General features: G+C 47.2%; 1 protein-coding gene and 1 pseudogene across 1 annotated transcript; both read right to left on the bottom strand.

Moving 5' to 3' along the window:
* LOC105902100 overlaps positions 1–8,945 on the bottom strand; it is a 17,910-nt pseudogene extending 8,965 nt beyond the window's left edge.
* Positions 8,946–10,278: 1,333 nt separating this feature from the next.
* Positions 10,279–14,185, bottom strand: LOC105902108 (sterile alpha motif domain-containing protein 15-like). The gene is made up of 3 exons (XM_031581085.1): positions 14,108–14,185; positions 13,250–13,348; positions 10,279–10,467 (listed from the first exon to the last, which is right to left on the bottom strand). Exons 1-3 carry the CDS (start codon positions 14,177–14,179, stop codon positions 10,291–10,293), a joined length of 348 nt encoding a protein of 115 aa, XP_031436945.1. The 5' UTR covers positions 14,180–14,185; the 3' UTR covers positions 10,279–10,290.
* Positions 14,186–16,639: the final 2,454 nt, after the last annotated feature.

Here is a 16,639-nt window from a genome sequence, read left to right as displayed (position 1 = left end):
GTGACTCATGGGCACTTTTTGATATGATAATGTGTCGCCTTTCATCTGCGTGTGCTTAAGGAGATGAAAGCTGTGACCGGCGGTCTGGTTTCTCCCAATTAGACTGACGTGTGTGTGTGTGTGTGTGACCGGCGGTCTGGTTTCTCCCAATTAGACTGATGTCTTCCCGAGAGCGGACAGACACAAAGGACACGGATCGGGCCGGCTGCCGTGCTGGTGTGAGATGTTTGTGTGTGCGTGTAGAGTGTGTGTGTGTGTGTGTGTGTGTGTGTGTGTGTGTGTGTGTGAGATGTGTCGTCCGTCCCTATTGATTTTCTTCCCTCTACAGTTCTGCCACCGTTGGGGTTTCCATGTTAGCGACCTGTCAGGGCAGAGCTGGGAGGAGTGTGTGTGTGTGTGTGTGTGTGTGTGTGTGTGTGTGTGTGTGTGTCAGGGCAGAGGTGGGAGGATGGAAGGATCCATTCAGGCCTCTTAAGACATTGACAGGGAGATAGTGTTTCACGTACCCAGAGGATGGGTGTAGAGTGTGTGTGTGTGTGTGTTTGTGTGTGTCTCTTAAGACATTGACAGGGAGATAGTGTTTCACGTACCCAGAGGATGTGTGTAGAGTGTGTGTGTGTGTGTGTGTGTGTGTGTGTGTGTGTGTGTCTCTTAAGGCATTGACAGGGAGATAGTGTTTCACGTATCCAGAGGATGTGTGTAGAGTGTGTGTGTGTGTGTTTGTTTGTGTGTGTGTGTGTGTCTCTTAAGGCATTGACAGGGAGATAGTGTTTCACGTATCCAGAGGATGGGTGTAGAGTGCGTATGACAAGACCCCTCACCATGGCTTTAATCTGATTAAGCTACACCAAGAGCAGCAGACATGGATATTTAATGACTGATTCATTTTGTGGCTTTTCTCTGCTTGGTTTGGAACACCAGATTTTGGAATCTTTTGCCCATTATTTCAGACGGGTTCCAGATTCTAAATGAACACATCTGTGCCAGATCAGGGCCACCCCTGTTCTGAGGTCTGCCTCTGTTCAGGCGATCCTCAGCGCCGCCTCGAGGCCGTGGCTGCATGAGGGGCTGCTGTGTGAACACTTGGTGTGTGTGTGTGTGTGTGTGTGTGTGTGTGTGTGTGTGTGTGTGTGTGTGTGTGTGTGTGTGTGTGTGTGTGTGTGTGTGAACGCGCGTGTGTGTGTGTTTCTGAACGCGCGCGTGTGTGTGTGTGTGTGTGTGTGTGAACACGCATGTGTGTGTGTGTGTGTGTGCGTGTGTGAACGCGCGTGTGTGTGTGTGTGTGTGTGTATGTGTGTGTGTGTGTGAACACGCGTGTGTGTGTGTGTGTGTGAATGCGCGTGTGTGTGTGAACGCGCGCGTGTGTGTGTGTGTGTGTGTGTGTGTGTGTGTGTGTGTGTGTGTGTGTGTGTGTGTGTGTGTGTGTGTGTGTGTGTGTGAACGCGCGTGTGTGTGTGAACGCGCGCGTGTGTGTGAACGCGCGCGTGTGTGTGTGTGTGTGTGTGTGTGTGTGTGTGCGTGTGCGTGTGTGTGTGTGAACGCGCGTGTGTGTGTGAACGCGCGCGTGTGTGTGTGTGTGTGTGTGTGTGTGTGTGTGTGCGTGTGCGTGTGTGTGTGTGAACGCGCGTGTGTGTGTGTGTGTGTGTGTGTGAACGCACATGCTCGCCTGTGTGAAATAATAACCTGTCATGCGCCGCTGCGTTGCCCCATGATTCCCTGTGAGAGGTAGCTCACATATCGAGCTGCATCGGAATGAGCTCCGCGTGCAAAACAGACTCAGTTGATGAGGAGCTCTGGCTACTGCTGCCAGAGGAAGGTGATTAAGCTATCTGAGATCATCTGAGAGGATCGCTCTAGAGCAGCATTCAGGAGGATGGATCGAAAAGTAGAAATATAATTGCTGATGTTGTGTTTTGAAACCTTTTCTTACATTTTCACGGGATGGTCTGACCACAAAACTGCATAGTGCATAGCCTAGTTGCGTGTGTTTATCAGACCCTCCAGGAAGCTGCGATGTTGCGATCGCACCAATTCACGCAAATTCAACGATCAACAAGGATAGCAAAACAGATTGATAAGCATAGAATGAGAACGGCAGAAACGCAGGCAGGACGTCAGGTGACGAAACAGATCACAGTGACATAGGCTGTTTTTTTTTTTTTCGTTGTATGTGAAGGCTGCGATATTCATAACATTTTATTCAGTCTTACTTGTGGTCCTTTTGTAATACCAAAAGGTGCACTTCGTTGTGGATAAGTAAATCCTATGTACTGTTCCCCCTACGTGTTTAGCATAACATAGCATAACTAGCTATGTTTCTAGATAACTGTCTAACAGCTGTTGCCATTCCCACGAGACGAACAAATGAATGATGTCAAAGTAAAAGTCCTATACTATACTGTGTTCGTTTCCATAACAACAATTCAAGCAATATACATTTTCTGACCTAAATAAGCAGAGGGCAGAACAGCCTGTTATGCTACATTTTTGTAGTCCTGGTAATCTTTAGTTTGGCATGTTGGTAAGGTTATTTAGAGGACCATTTCTCAATGTTTTTTTTTTTTTAAAGAATGTTTTTTTATTAATTCTTTATTTTTCAACAAATAACTCAATTATAATTACAAAGAGGGAAATTCGCAACTTTTATCGCAACTTTCACTTTCTCCCGCAATTTCATCGCAACAAACCCCTAAAAAACACTGCAACTTTCACCGCAACTTGTTGGAAAAGCCCCCGCGAAATCAGTCATTTTAGGCCGCAACTATCACAAAAAGGCCCGCGAAATCCTGGGGGGACTGGTTTATCTGTCTTTCACATGACCATGTACCATCCATTTACATTTAGTCATTTAGCAGACGCTTTTATCCAAAGCGACTTACATATGTGCGACTCACAATGTATACACATTTTACATTTACACTGATGGCACACTGCACATCAGGAGCAATTAGGGGGTTCCGTGTCTTGCTCAAGGACGATTCGACAGGGAATCGAACTAGCAACCTTCTGATTACCAAACAACTTCTTTACCTCCTGTACCACTGTCGCCCCGACATCCAAATTAATTGAAGATGACACCAGTTCTGATTGCCAAGGAAAACATGTTCCAAAAAGTGGCAAATCCTTGCATACTGTTGCTTTGACCCTTCAGCAGGAGAGTTTTGAACATTCTAATGAAAGAATGCGTTCATCAACAATGTAAGATTCTAAAATTCCACATTATATTCCATGGATCCGGATATTCCTTAGAACGTTCAGTCTACAACATTCTAGAATCTATAGCATCTAAACGCAACAGGTGTGACTGTACCTGCTGAAGGGTTAATGGGATGTAATGCACAGTGGCCAGACAGCAGCCGACTGCGGCCCGGCTCCGGCCCACATCTAATTCAGACTCAGGTGCTATCGGTGACATTAGCAAAGTGCTTTCTATCCCTGAGTGGATCATGGCCACGCACGCACTAAAGGCGGTGCATTACCCAGACACAGGTCAGGTGAAATGCACTGATGGCTAATTGTGTAATGGGGCAGCTCTAACGCAGTATTCTCCCTTCACCCTGCTCAGCCCCGTGGGTTGTGTGTGTGTGCCAACCAGCTGGCAGGGTTAGTTGGCATGGGCTCCGTGTGCTCAACGGGGCGTGGAGAACTGTGCTCCGTTCCCCACCCGCAACGCCACTCTGAGGATGAGACGGATTCACACAGGGCAACCGCAGAAGCTGAGAGGGGGTTTAAAAATAGATAGAAATAAATTCATTCTCACATGAGAGAGATTTCACACATTTTCTGAGAGGCTTTTAGGAGCCCTGTCACGGTTGTGTGACTGCGTTGAGTTTTATTTCGTGTTGAACTTACTGAACTTACTGTTTGACAGCCTCATGATGTTATAACTAACTCCCAAATATAACGGAAAGAGATCAATATAAAACCAAATGACTAGGGCTTGTTTGTTGACCTTCAGTCTGTGATCGTTATGAAAGAATGCTTCGACCACATCCATCATGTTTGTTACCTGAGAGGCTTCTGCTCATAGAGACCTTTCAGTTTAAGGGGTGGCCTGAAATTGTGGATCAATATCTGCACTGTTGTTGTTATTGTTGTTATTATTGTTCTTTCTTCAATAACCTACCAGGCGAAGTTCTCCCCCCTCCTAACAGGGATTTACATTTACATTTAGCAGACGCTTTTATCCAAAGCGACTTACAGGGATGTATACACATTTTACATTTACACTGATGGCACACTGCACATCAGGAGCAATTAGGGGTTCAGTGTCTTGCTCAAGGACGCTTCGACAGGGAATTGAACTAATAACCTTCTGATTACTAAACGACTTCTCTACCTCATGTACCATTGTCGCCCGGGATACCGCTTGCACTCATCTGGCCCTGGTCCAGTGGGTCTAGTCACAGGTCAAGGGTCAAGGCCAGAACCCATGCAGAGTATCTATGGTCCAGTGGGTGAGAACCCATGCAGAGTATCTATGGTCCAGTGGGCCAGAACCCATGCCGAGTATCTATGGTCCAGTGGGTGAGAACCCATGCAGAGTATCTATGGTCCAGTGGGTGAGAACCCATGCAGAGTATCTATGGTCCAGTGGGCCAGAACCCATGCCGAGTATCTATGGTCCAGTGGGCCAGAACCCATGGAGAGGAACTAGCTATGAGGGGGTGTGAGTTCCCCAATAGAAACCTCATCCAGCCCCACGACTCCTCACAAGATGAGGAGGAGGAGGAGGAGGATAAGAATGGCTTTCCTGTGTCACACACACACACACACACACACACACACACACACACACACACACATACACACACACACACAAGCTCCAGTGCTGTGAGCACCGTAAGGGCTGCACTCCCAGTGCGACGTTGAGTCACCACCATGAGGTGCATTTCAGATGTCACAGAGAAAGCCAACAGAAATAGCATTTCACCCCCGCATGCAAGCGCCTCACAGTTCAGTCATCACCAGCAAGCAAGCGCCTCACAGTTCAGTCACCCCCCGCAAGCAAGCGCATCACAGTTCAGTCATCACCAGCTTAATCATGCAGTCCAGCCAGATAGCAAGCTTCAGTCCACGACACCTCATCAGACGTGCTTCAGTCCACGACACCTCATGAGACGTGTGTGTCACCGACGCGGGGATCCACGGGTATGGGTTCCAATGCAGGACTGTGCTTCACACAGTGCAAATTCAATTCAAGTCAATTCAATTTATATATCGCCAAAACAATCACATTTTCCCGAGGCACTTTACAGAGCCCAGGGCCGGAACCCCCCTCAGAGCAAGCACAATGGTGACAGGGGCACGGAAAAACTCCCTGTTAATCAGGAAGAAACCTTTAGCAGAACCACGGCACATAAGGGGGGGCCCATCTGCTTGAGGGGGTCCATTACATCAATAACTGCTATCTAAGCAGGGAACCAGGGAGGCTCATTGCCTGTTACAATACACAGTTAAGCACACTATAACATTGGCCAACGGTGGGCCTCTACTTTTGTCAAGGTAGTGAAAGGAAATCCGCACTCCAAAATTATTTTCTCCTTTTTTTCTTTTTGTGTTATTTTCTTTTTTTTTGTAGCAGCAGCCATACCATAGCTCATAGCTCATACCGTTTGACGGACAAGTCTATTTTAAAGGAGACGCTGCGATAGTGACCCGCTTATTAAGTCTTTATCCTGGAAAGGCTCCGTGTGTGTGTGTGTGTGTGTGTATGTGTGTGTGTGTGTGTGTGTGTGTGTGTGTGTGCTTTTCATCCAGAGCCTAGGCCATCTGAGACAGATACGTTTCACTAGAATGCCACTAAGCCACTAAGACTAAGGCTATGTATTACATAATGCTACAGGCTCTCTAACCGACTACCAGTGGAGCTCCTACAGGCTCTCAGTACCAGTGGAGTTACTACAGGCCCTCAGTGGAGTTACTACAGGCTAACCGTGGAGTTACTACAGGCTCTCAGTGGAGTTACTACAGGCTACCACTGGAGTTACTACAGGCTCTCACTACCAGTGGAGTTACTACAGGCTACCACTGGAGTTACTACAGGCTCTCACTACCAGTGGAGTTACTACAGGCTAACCGTGGAGTTACTACAGGCTACCAGTGGAGTTACTACAGGCTAACCAGGCTACCAGTGGAGTTACTACAGGCTAACCATGGAGTTACTACAGGCGCTCACTACCAGTGGAGTTACTACAGGCTAACCGTGGAGTTACTACAGGCTAACCAGGCTACCAGTGGAGTTACTACAGGCTAACCAGGCTACCAGTGGAGTTACTACAGGCTAACCGTGGAGTTACTACAGGCTACCAGTGGAGTTACTACAGGCTACCATTGGAGTTACTACAGGCTACCAGTGGAGTTACTACAGGCTACCAGTACCACTGGAGTTACTACAGGCTCTCACTACCAGTGGAGTTACTACAGGCTACCAGTGGAGTTACTACAGGCTCTCAGTGGAGTTACTACAGGCTCTCTCTACCAGTGGAGTCACTACAGGCTACCAGTGGAGTTACTACAGACTACCAGTGGAGTTACTACAGGCTACCAGTGGAGTTACTACAGTGGAGTTACTACAGGCTCTCAGTGGAGTCACTACAGGCTAACCAGTGGAGTTACTACAGGCTACCAGTGGAGTCACTACAGGCTACCAGTGGAGTTACTACAGACTACCAGTGGAGTTACTACAGGCTACCAGTGGAGTTACTACAGACTACCAGTGGAGTTACTACAGACTACCAGTGGAGTTACTACAGGCTACCAGTGGAGTTACTACAGTGGAGTTACTACAGGCTCTCAGTGGAGTCACTACAGGCTAACCAGTGGAGTTACTACAGGCTACCAGTGGAGTCACTACAGGCTACCAGTGGAGTTACTACAGGCTAACCAGGCTACCAGTGGAGTTACTACAGGCTCTCAGTACCAGTGGAGTTACTACAGGCTAACCAGGCTACCAGTGGAGTTACTACAGGCTACCAGTGGAGTTACTACCAGTGGAGTTACTACAGGCTCTCAGTACCAGTGGAGTTACTACAGGCTAACCGTACTACCAGTGGAGTTACTACAGGCTCTCTCTACCAGTGGAGTTACTACAGGCTAACCGTGCTACCAGTGGAGTTACTACAGGCTAACCGTACTACCAGTGGAGTTCTCTCGTCTGATGGATTGATTGACCTGTCCAGGTGATTGACTGGAGTGGATGATGAAGATTCTCCCTCTCTTTCCGTCCTCATCACCAAGGAAGGCCTGAGCAATGAAGGGACCTCGATGCAGCCTTTTCCGAGCAAATTATTGTCTAAACTCCCAGTGTCAGGGTAATTAAAATGGTATCACACACACACACACACAGCTCCTATGGGAGAGTGGTGTAAAACATTATGATTAATTTTATTATGGTTATTATTCGGTTTCTTCACCAATATGGTGGCTGGCTTCTTTACCTTAAAGTTTACTGCCAGTAATCTCCCAGCCTCTGTCCTTCTGCCATACCTCCACATTAATGTATATACGTGCTGCACTTGAATGGTAACAGGCTCGGTTTCATAACTGGACATTTCTTTTTACTACCACTCTAATAAATCTACCCATCCATATTATTTCAGAGGATGAATGTGGGGAATGAGGTGGTCTTCGTAGGTGGCCTATTAAGCTCGCAAGTAGTCATTTTCGCTCCGAAGATGTAATTCTCACTCCAGATACGCGTCGGGGCAGCAGGCGTTATATGTTCCTGCCCCCCGGCACATCAAGAAACATGCTCCGATTCGGAGGATAGGCTATTAATATTCAATGAGATGGGTCAGTGGAATGTGTTGGCCTGAGAAAAAAAATAGACATTGACGCTCTTCTCTCTTCATTAAATAGATGATGTTTCTTTTTAAATGATGATAGATTATCAAGTTCATTAAACCTCGAGCTTCATCTGAACTGTTCCCCATTTGCCTGAAAAAGAGCTTATTTTGACCTTGCAATGCAGGTTATGCTAACTAACATTACGTTCCTGAAAACGCTATCATTCAGAGATCCAACCTCACCTTTCACCGTGGGTGCCATTAACGTTAATGTAAACCATTAAAGATTCTAAAACGATAAACACCTCGTTGAAACCGCCTTAGATTACATTCGAGAACGTGTATAACATTTACCTTGTGTGGTGTATCCCTTTGCGGGGATGACAGACGCATATATTTCACGCCACAAGAAACCCTCGGGGCATCTGAAGTAAAGCGATCCTCTGCATCAAGATGGTAAAAGAATGACCCAAATATCTATTAATATAGAGTTGGTAGTTATTCATAGCATTCATAGATGCCCTTCAAGAAACATCCACGACACCCAGAGCGGGGAAAATCCATAAAAAATAAGACAACAATCTACCCGAGGAACAAAAAAACCGCTCAGTTTCTTGTGTCTTTAAAAAAAAGCCGCAGACGGAGCAGTCCCGTTATCGCGGCAGCCCTCCAAGTAGAATCGCCTCACCGCATTACGCCCGCATGCACCGCTTCTGGTCGAGAATAAACGCCTCCAGAGCGACGGCAGTTACGAGACCGATTGACTGGTTGCTGAATTCGGATTGTTTGCTCAGACAGCAGATGTTTTGCATCGCGTGTGCCTGCAACCACCTGCCCGGTGGGGTTTTGGACGGAGTCAATCCACGCGAAATGGGAGGGTGTCACCGCGCATCCTCAAGCCCAGGCATCGGCGCTCCACTGACTCATGACATCCGCCTTTCTTCTGGCTCTCCAACTCGTGGGTGATCGGAAACGCTGAGCGGGGATTGGTCTAACACATGCTCGATTCTCGGAGTGCAGTGAATAATCATCTGCCGGCCTTATTTAGTGACATTTACTCGGAGCAGCCAATGCATACTCATACTCATCATACTAACCCAGCCAATACATACTCATCTGGGAAACTGTCTGACTTGTTTAAAAATACTGATTTACCTCACTGTCAGCAGCCCATTATGTATTCCCACTGGACTTGTATCCATTACTTACCAACATACATTAAGCATCACTTGATCCCCTGCTGTGTGTGGGGACCAGCTCTCACTGGGGCAGGGGTCATGTGTCCCCTATAACAAGAGGACTGACAATGTATGGACTGTGTACCACGAAGGATATCACTGCATTATATTGAGAAGGATATCACTGCATTATATTGAGAAGGATATCACTGCATTATATTGACCAGGATATCACTGCATTATATTGAGAATAAACTTAATGTACTTGGGCTTCCTTACCCAGTTTTACCGACTATAGCCTTGAATTAGGCTATTTACAGTTGCTGGCCTCTTGTGTGTCGGAAAACAACCGGAAACAAATCTCCTGACTCCCTGCAAGATAACCATGTTGGAGTATTGGTTGTTCAGGAAGTGCTCGACCTCCAATGCTTTCACACACTGTGACAGGGGACCCTAATCAATGCTGTGGCATCACAGGCCTCAGAAAACAGACTCATCATCTCTGCACTCCACTCGTCATCTCTGCACTCCACTCGTCATGTCTGTCTGCACCCCACTCGTCATCTCTGCACCCCACTCTGCACTCCACTCGTCATGTCTGTCTGCACCCCACTCATCATCTCTGCACTCCACTCGTCATGTCTGCACCCCACTCATCATCTCTGCACTCCACTCGTCATGTCTGCACCCCACTCATCATCTCTGCACTCCACTCATCATCTCTGCACCCCACTCGTCATGTCTGCACCCCACTCTGCACTCCACTCGTCATCTCTGCGCCCCACTCTGCACTCCACTCGTCATCTCTGCGCCCCACTCGTCATGTCTGCACCCCACTCGTCATGTCTGTCTGCACCCCACTCATCATCTCGTCATCTCTGCACCCCACTCTGCACCCCACTCGTCATGTCTGTCTGCACCCCACTCGTCCTCTCTGCACCCCACTCTGCGCCCCACTCGTCCTCTCTGCACCCCACTCTGCGCCCCACTCGTCATGTCTGCACCCCACTCGTCATCTCTGCACCCCACTCTGCACTCCACTCGTCATCTCTGCACCCCACTCATCATCTCTGCACTCCACTCGTCATGTCTGCACCCCACTCATCATGTCTGTCTGCACCCCACTCATCATCTCGTCATCTCTGCACCCCACTCTGCAGCCCACTCGTCATGTCTGTCTGCACCCCACTCTGCACTCCACTCGTCATGTCTGCACCCCACTCGTCATCTCTGCACCCCACTCGTCATGTCTGCACCCCACTCGTCATCTCTGCACCCCACTCTGCGCCCCACTCGTCATGTCTTACGTGCAGTTTAATGTTTATTTAGCATTTCTTAATCTCCCTGAGGAAGTGCGCCTCAGTGAGCGCGTCCGCCCGCTCCCCCGACCTGCTCTTCTTCTCCAGGAACAGGCCCGTGTCGTCGCGCGGGAAGTCCGCCAGGCTGCGGTGCCACAGCGGCTCCGAAATGCCCAGGAGCTCGCGCACGTGGGCGGAGATAACCTGCAGGGGGCGACACAGAGCACAGAGCCTAGTTATCCAATTACAGTGAAGGAGGGCTGGAGACTGGGCTGGAATTGAATCAGATTCAGCAGCGTGTGAGAGGGGATGATGTCTATGATTAATGTGCTCTCGTAGCCTGAGCCCAGAGCACCAGGTAGACCTGTGCAGATGAACTACAAAACGCAGCCATATTTTGCCCGTAAATGCAGTTCCGTGACAGAGGAATTTTCAGTTTGTCATCTCCATCAAAAGTATGCGGGGGCAAAATGGGAGCATTTCAGACTACCTCGCCACCAACAGGGTTTGGTTCGGTGTTCCATTATTCTAAATATTTTCCCATTGACACAGAAATCCATAAAGGACTACAAAGTGCCAAGACATCCTTAGAGGTGTTTGCCCAGACAGCAGCTGTAACGGGAGCATGGCAGACAGACATCATGGCAGACAGACATCTACGGGAACATGGCAGACAGACAACATGGCAGACAGACAGCTATGGGAGCATGGCAGACAGACAGCTACGGGAGTATGGCAGACAGACATCATGGCAGACAGACAGCTACGGGAGCATGGCAGACAGACAACATGGCAGACAGACAGCTACGGGAGCATGGCAGACAGACAACATGGCAGACAGACAGCTACGGGAGCATGGCAGACAGACAGCATGGCAGACAGACATCATGGCAGACAGACATCTACGGGAGCATGGCAGCCAGACAGCTACGGGAGCATGGAAGACAGACATCATGGCAGACAGACAGCTATGCGAGCATGGCAGACAGACAGCATGGCAGGCAGACAGCTACGGGAGCATGGCAGCCAGACAGCTACGGGAGTATGGCAGACAGACAGCTACGGGAGCATGGCAGACAGACAGCATGGCAGACAGACAGCTATGGAGCATGGCAGACAGACAGCATGGCAGACAGACAGCTATGGAGCATGGCAGACAGACAGCTACGAGAGCATGGCAGACAGCTACGGGAGCATGGAAGACAGACATCATGGCAGACAGACAGCTATGCGAGCATGGCAGACAGACATCATGGCAGACAGACAGCTACGGGAGTATGGCAGACAGACATCATGGCAGACAGACAGCTATGGGAGCATGGCAGACAGACAGCTATGGGAGCATGGCAGACAGACATCATGGCAGACAGACAGCTATGCGAGCATGGCAGACAGACAGCATGGCAGACAGACATCATGGCAGACAGACATCTACGGGAGCATGGCAGCCAGACAGCTACGGGAGTATGGCAGCCAGACAGCTACGGGAGTATGGCAGACAGACATCATGGCAGACAGACAGCTATGGGAGCATGGCAGACAGACAGCTACGGGAGTATGGCAGACAGACATCATGGCAGACAGACAGCTATGGGAGCATGGCAGACAGACAGCTATGGGAGCATGGCAGACAGACAGCATGGCAGACAGACAGCTATGGGAGCATGGCAGACAGACAGCTATGGGAGCATGGCAGACAGATCCATGCCAAATCTTGGCCGGGTCCAAAGCGGGAGTCAAAACCTCAAGTCCCAGACAGTACACACACACACACACACACACACAGATGAGACACGGTTACATTAGACGGCACAGTGTATGACAGATAGTGAGCTAAGCAACTCAGTTGCAGTTGCAGTTGCAGTTGCATGCAATACATGTCTTCTCTCATATGGTGCCTGATACTGATTGGACATGCATAATGACAGCTTCTCTATGGGGTGTAACTCAACAGTCATTTGGAAACATCAGTACCCGCAAACACAAGGCAACACATTCTATAACCAATGATAACCAGCAAAAGTAAAACAGGGCAAAAGTAACACTCCCCTTTTCTCCACGCGGGATGGGAGACAGATGCCCTAAGGTCAACACAAAGGGCCTTTTAACCTTTGACCTTTGTCTATCTGCCAACCATCTTCCTCTTAAGTGCTTTGTTCACAGAGCTACAGTCAATAAACATTTTTGCCATACAAATGCAGAGACCTACTGTACTGTTCTACCTATGTAAAAAGCAAAACATGCATGGGGAATCAAATTCCATGACCGCAAGATACACTTTTGAGTATGACTACATCACAAGATACACTTTTGATGAACACATGGAGTATGACTGCACACATACACTAAAGTATGGTATAGCCCAGCAGTATGCTAAAACAACATATTTTGCCCCCTTGTGGGAAAATCAAAAGGTTGTAATTGTATGTTATGGTTTTAACCCACATGCGTGTTACTGTTGACCCGACAAGGAGGGGCAAAAATAACACGGCAGTTTTCTGTTGCTTAACCTAAGCGGTTTTGTCCAGATCTGTAAATGCAACTGCATTTGACGGAGGATAGATGCACACACACACACACACACACACACACACACACACACACACACACACACACACACACACACACACACACACACACACACACGGAGGACAGATACACACACACACACACACACACACACACACACACGGAGGACAGATGCACACACACACACACACACAACACACACACACACACATACACAAGTTGTTAGTCACAAAATATTGTCTTTCAGGCTCTTAGGATGAATCTTTGGACCCAGCTCTCCCCTAGATCTGAGAAGTGTGTTACTTCCTGTAACACACACACACACACGGAGGACAGATGCACACACACACACACACACACACACACACACACACACACACACACACACACACACACACACAACTCTCCCCTAGATCTGAGAAGTGCGTTACTTCCTGTAACTGACTCTTGTTCTTACCTTCATATCTTCAAAGTCTGTGATTCCTAATTTGGGCAAATTACGACAGTTTATGTGAATGAGCTTCCGGCCTGTGATGCCATTCTCAGTGAAACATGCCTGAAAGAATAAATATAAAAATATAAGAAAGACACAACATAACACTGAACAAAAGTACAACTTTATTTCAAATATGGCACATTTCTAGACCACCAATTACACACAAGAGCCCTCACACCAGAATTAAGAAATTAAGAAATAGGCCTAATATGGACCTGGAGATGTAGGACTATCACAAACATGTCAACTGAGGTAGGCTAGGCTATAACCTTTGGAGATGCAGGCCTATCTCAAACATGTCAACTGAGGTAGGCTAGGCTATAACCTTTGGAGAAGTCTTCTTTGAACACTGGTGCACATCTGTGTGATTATAGCTTGTATGGAGTTTGTATGGACATCACTCTCTTCAAATCAGTAGGTTACATGATGTTGCCCACAGTAGACATCTGAGAAAGTAGACTATTTCTTAGCTTTTTCTTGGGCTTTTCCATCTATGCATGGGCTAGGCTACACTAACTCAAATGTGTGCCAGCTACGATAACTATAGGCCTATAGCCTACACATATCATACATTTAGGCCGTCACAAATCAAAACGCGAATACCGGTAGCTTATATTATTTTTCATCCAACAGCAATGCATACTTTTCCATTATTTACACTAATGTTGTGGATATGATTATTTTTGATGCTCCCAGTGAATGGCACTTCTGGCAAGCACGATAAAGATGCATACAAATATAGCTGTGGTGTTTTCTGGTTTTCTCGAAAAAGGAAAGGTTTGAAAAGAAAAGTATTTTAGTTCAAGCTATGTGCCATACCGTATAATGTGAATATCCGAGAGATTCTATCCAGTTTGCGACGTCCTTGCACTGCCAATACAGGAACGCCATCTTGTATATGCGTTGTTTCCATGGAAACGGCCTCCTGTTTGCTCTAGATTAGAACCTTTGCTTTGGAAGTAACCTGAAAGTGTTGCGATAGGTTTACGAAATGTTCGGAAGCCCGATGTTTCTGATAGTTGATAGCAAAAAGTGCACTTGAAGAGGAACTGGAACAGCAGTAGTGTTAATAGCATGACTTGGGGTTTTATTTATTATCGTCTATGCCTATGAGGATATCAACATTTGGCCACAGTGCACTTAGGACACACCTTTCAAAGCATGTATTTGATTTAATCGATCGAATTTAATTTCCATATATTAATTGGTGCATTGATGTGTTTCACCACAGTTCGGTCATAGTTCGTTCAGTTACACTTCAAGAAATAATGCATATTGACACACTTGGAAGTGTTGTTTTTGTTATAGTTTCACAGCTGCTCTCAATTTTATTCTTTGCAATGCTTAGAGTAAGTAATAAGTAAAATGATAGCAGCCTTGCAAGTGAGGTTTCCCTTTTGTTGATATTGCAGATAATCCCCTAGTTACTTAGCTCTTAAGTACCTGGTTTTAAGCTGTAAATTAAATTATATGATCGTACTGTAATGAAACACATCAATTCTGGTCTTACTATTGACAAAGTTACCATTTCTATAAAAATTCAGCAATGTTGGACTGGACACTGCCCCTGCAGAATCCCTTCCTGTCCTCAAACATCATTCGAGGATCCATCTCTTCTGAGGTCCCCTACACACTTGATGAGCCTTCTCAAAAAAACTCACATTCATACTTTCCTTTCCACTTCTTGCATCTGTAGCCTTCAAACTAGACACCATTTGTTGTCAAAAAGGTAATGCCTCCAATACCCAGAGAACACTGATAAATAATGTATACATGCACTGTAATATAAGTTGCTATGGATAACGGCAGCTGCAAAAATCTATACATATATATGTATGTGTCATGAGTAGATGGCTCGTCAATCATGGCACAGAGGCTCTGCCTCAGAGACGCATCATACCTTCTCAGACACCTGCCGGCTCTGGGTCACACCTGGCCCAGATACGGCCCAGACTCCGCCGCGATCAGAGACATAAAAAGTGTGCGACTGCGCACTGGTGATGGGTGGAGGCCTCTGGTGTGAGCAGAAACCTTTATAGAGGTGTGTGTGCAGTGAAAGGCCTGGAGGATCAGTGAGTGCACTGCTAATCCTGGAGGAGAAAGGGGGCTCTAGCACTAGGAACAAAGGGAGGGAGATATATGGACATGCTTCCACAGTCCCACCAGGGTCCTAGCAGCAGCAGCAGCAACAGCAGCAGCAACAGCAGCAGCCCAGTTCTGGAGGTTCTTTCACAAGGCTCTGGCAAGAGGACTGTGATGCAGTATGACTCATCATTTTTATTTGTCTCTAAACTATTGGAAACTATCCCTCATTAGCAGGCCACTGTGTAAACGCCCCCAGACCATTCATCAGACTTTTGCGTGGCCAAAGAAACGCAGTTAAAGTCATTATCTTTATCACTAATGATTTAAAGTCAATATCTTTATTCTATGGGGTCATCTGCATTCTGTACTTCATAAGCTCACATCCCTGTGACTCAAACCCTATGAGGGCTGTGCTGTGTTCATGCTGGCGCTGAGAATCCTGGGGGTGCTCTTCGTCTGTGTGTGTGTGTGTGTGTGTGTGTGTGTGTGTCTGTGTGTGTGTGTGAGTGTGTGTGTGTGTGTGTGTGTCTGTGTGTGTTAGTTTGTCTGTGTGTGTGTGTGTGTGTGTGTGTGTGTGTGTGTGTGTGTGTGTGTGTGTGTCTGTGTGTGTGTCTGTGTGTGTGTCTGTGTGTGTCTGTGTGCTCATCCAGGCTATTTACTCTTATCTCAATTACAGCAAATGATGACAGAATTATCTCCAAGAACCATTTAGGACAACTGTCCCATCTGTCATATTCTTCATCACTGTCATCTCAGGAACATTTATTCTTCTGTATTACAAAATCAACAGCCTTTATTTCTTCTCATACTTAGTGAGATTTTGTCACTACTGTGCGTTGAATCGTAGAAATGTCCCTTATGTTTTCGTTGTTGTTATGGCAGCTTTTGCAGTTTTAGATGCATGCAGTTCTACTCCTGTTGTTTCCTGCTTTGTGCTTGTGTTTCCACCATAGACGTAGGAGCACCTGGACCAAATGGCAATGCGTGCGGTGTCAGGGTCCCAGCATGTTTGCAGTGCTTTGCTCCCATTCACTTACATGGAGCAAAACACTTCCTTGGTCCCACCTTGGTCCCGCCCAGTGGAACCATTTCCTGGTTTGGAAGGCCCAATCCTAACGTCCACACTCACAGACTCACAGACTCACAGACTCACACACTCACAGACTCACACACTCACACACTCACAGACTCACAGACTCACAGACTCACACACTCACAGACTCACACACTCACAGACTCACAGACTCACACACTCACAGACTCACA

Source organism: Clupea harengus, chromosome 15 (genome assembly GCF_900700415.2).
Source record: "Clupea harengus chromosome 15, Ch_v2.0.2, whole genome shotgun sequence".
In the NCBI taxonomy this organism is placed as follows: Eukaryota; Metazoa; Chordata; class Actinopteri; order Clupeiformes; family Clupeidae; genus Clupea; species Clupea harengus.
This window is presented reverse-complemented; position numbering and strand designations above follow the sequence as displayed.

Coding starts and splice junctions, on each gene's coding strand:
- LOC105902108 (XM_031581085.1), bottom strand. CDS start 14,179: ATGGCGTTCCTGTATTGGCAGTGCAAGGACGTCGCAAACTGGATAGAA. Junction 13,349..14,107: donor TCGGATATTCACATTATACG/GTATGGCACATA, acceptor TTATTCTTTCAG/GCATGTTTCACTGAGAATGG. Junction 10,468..13,249: donor CAGACTTTGAAGATATGAAG/GTAAGAACAAGA, acceptor CGCCCCCTGCAG/GTTATCTCCGCCCACGTGCG.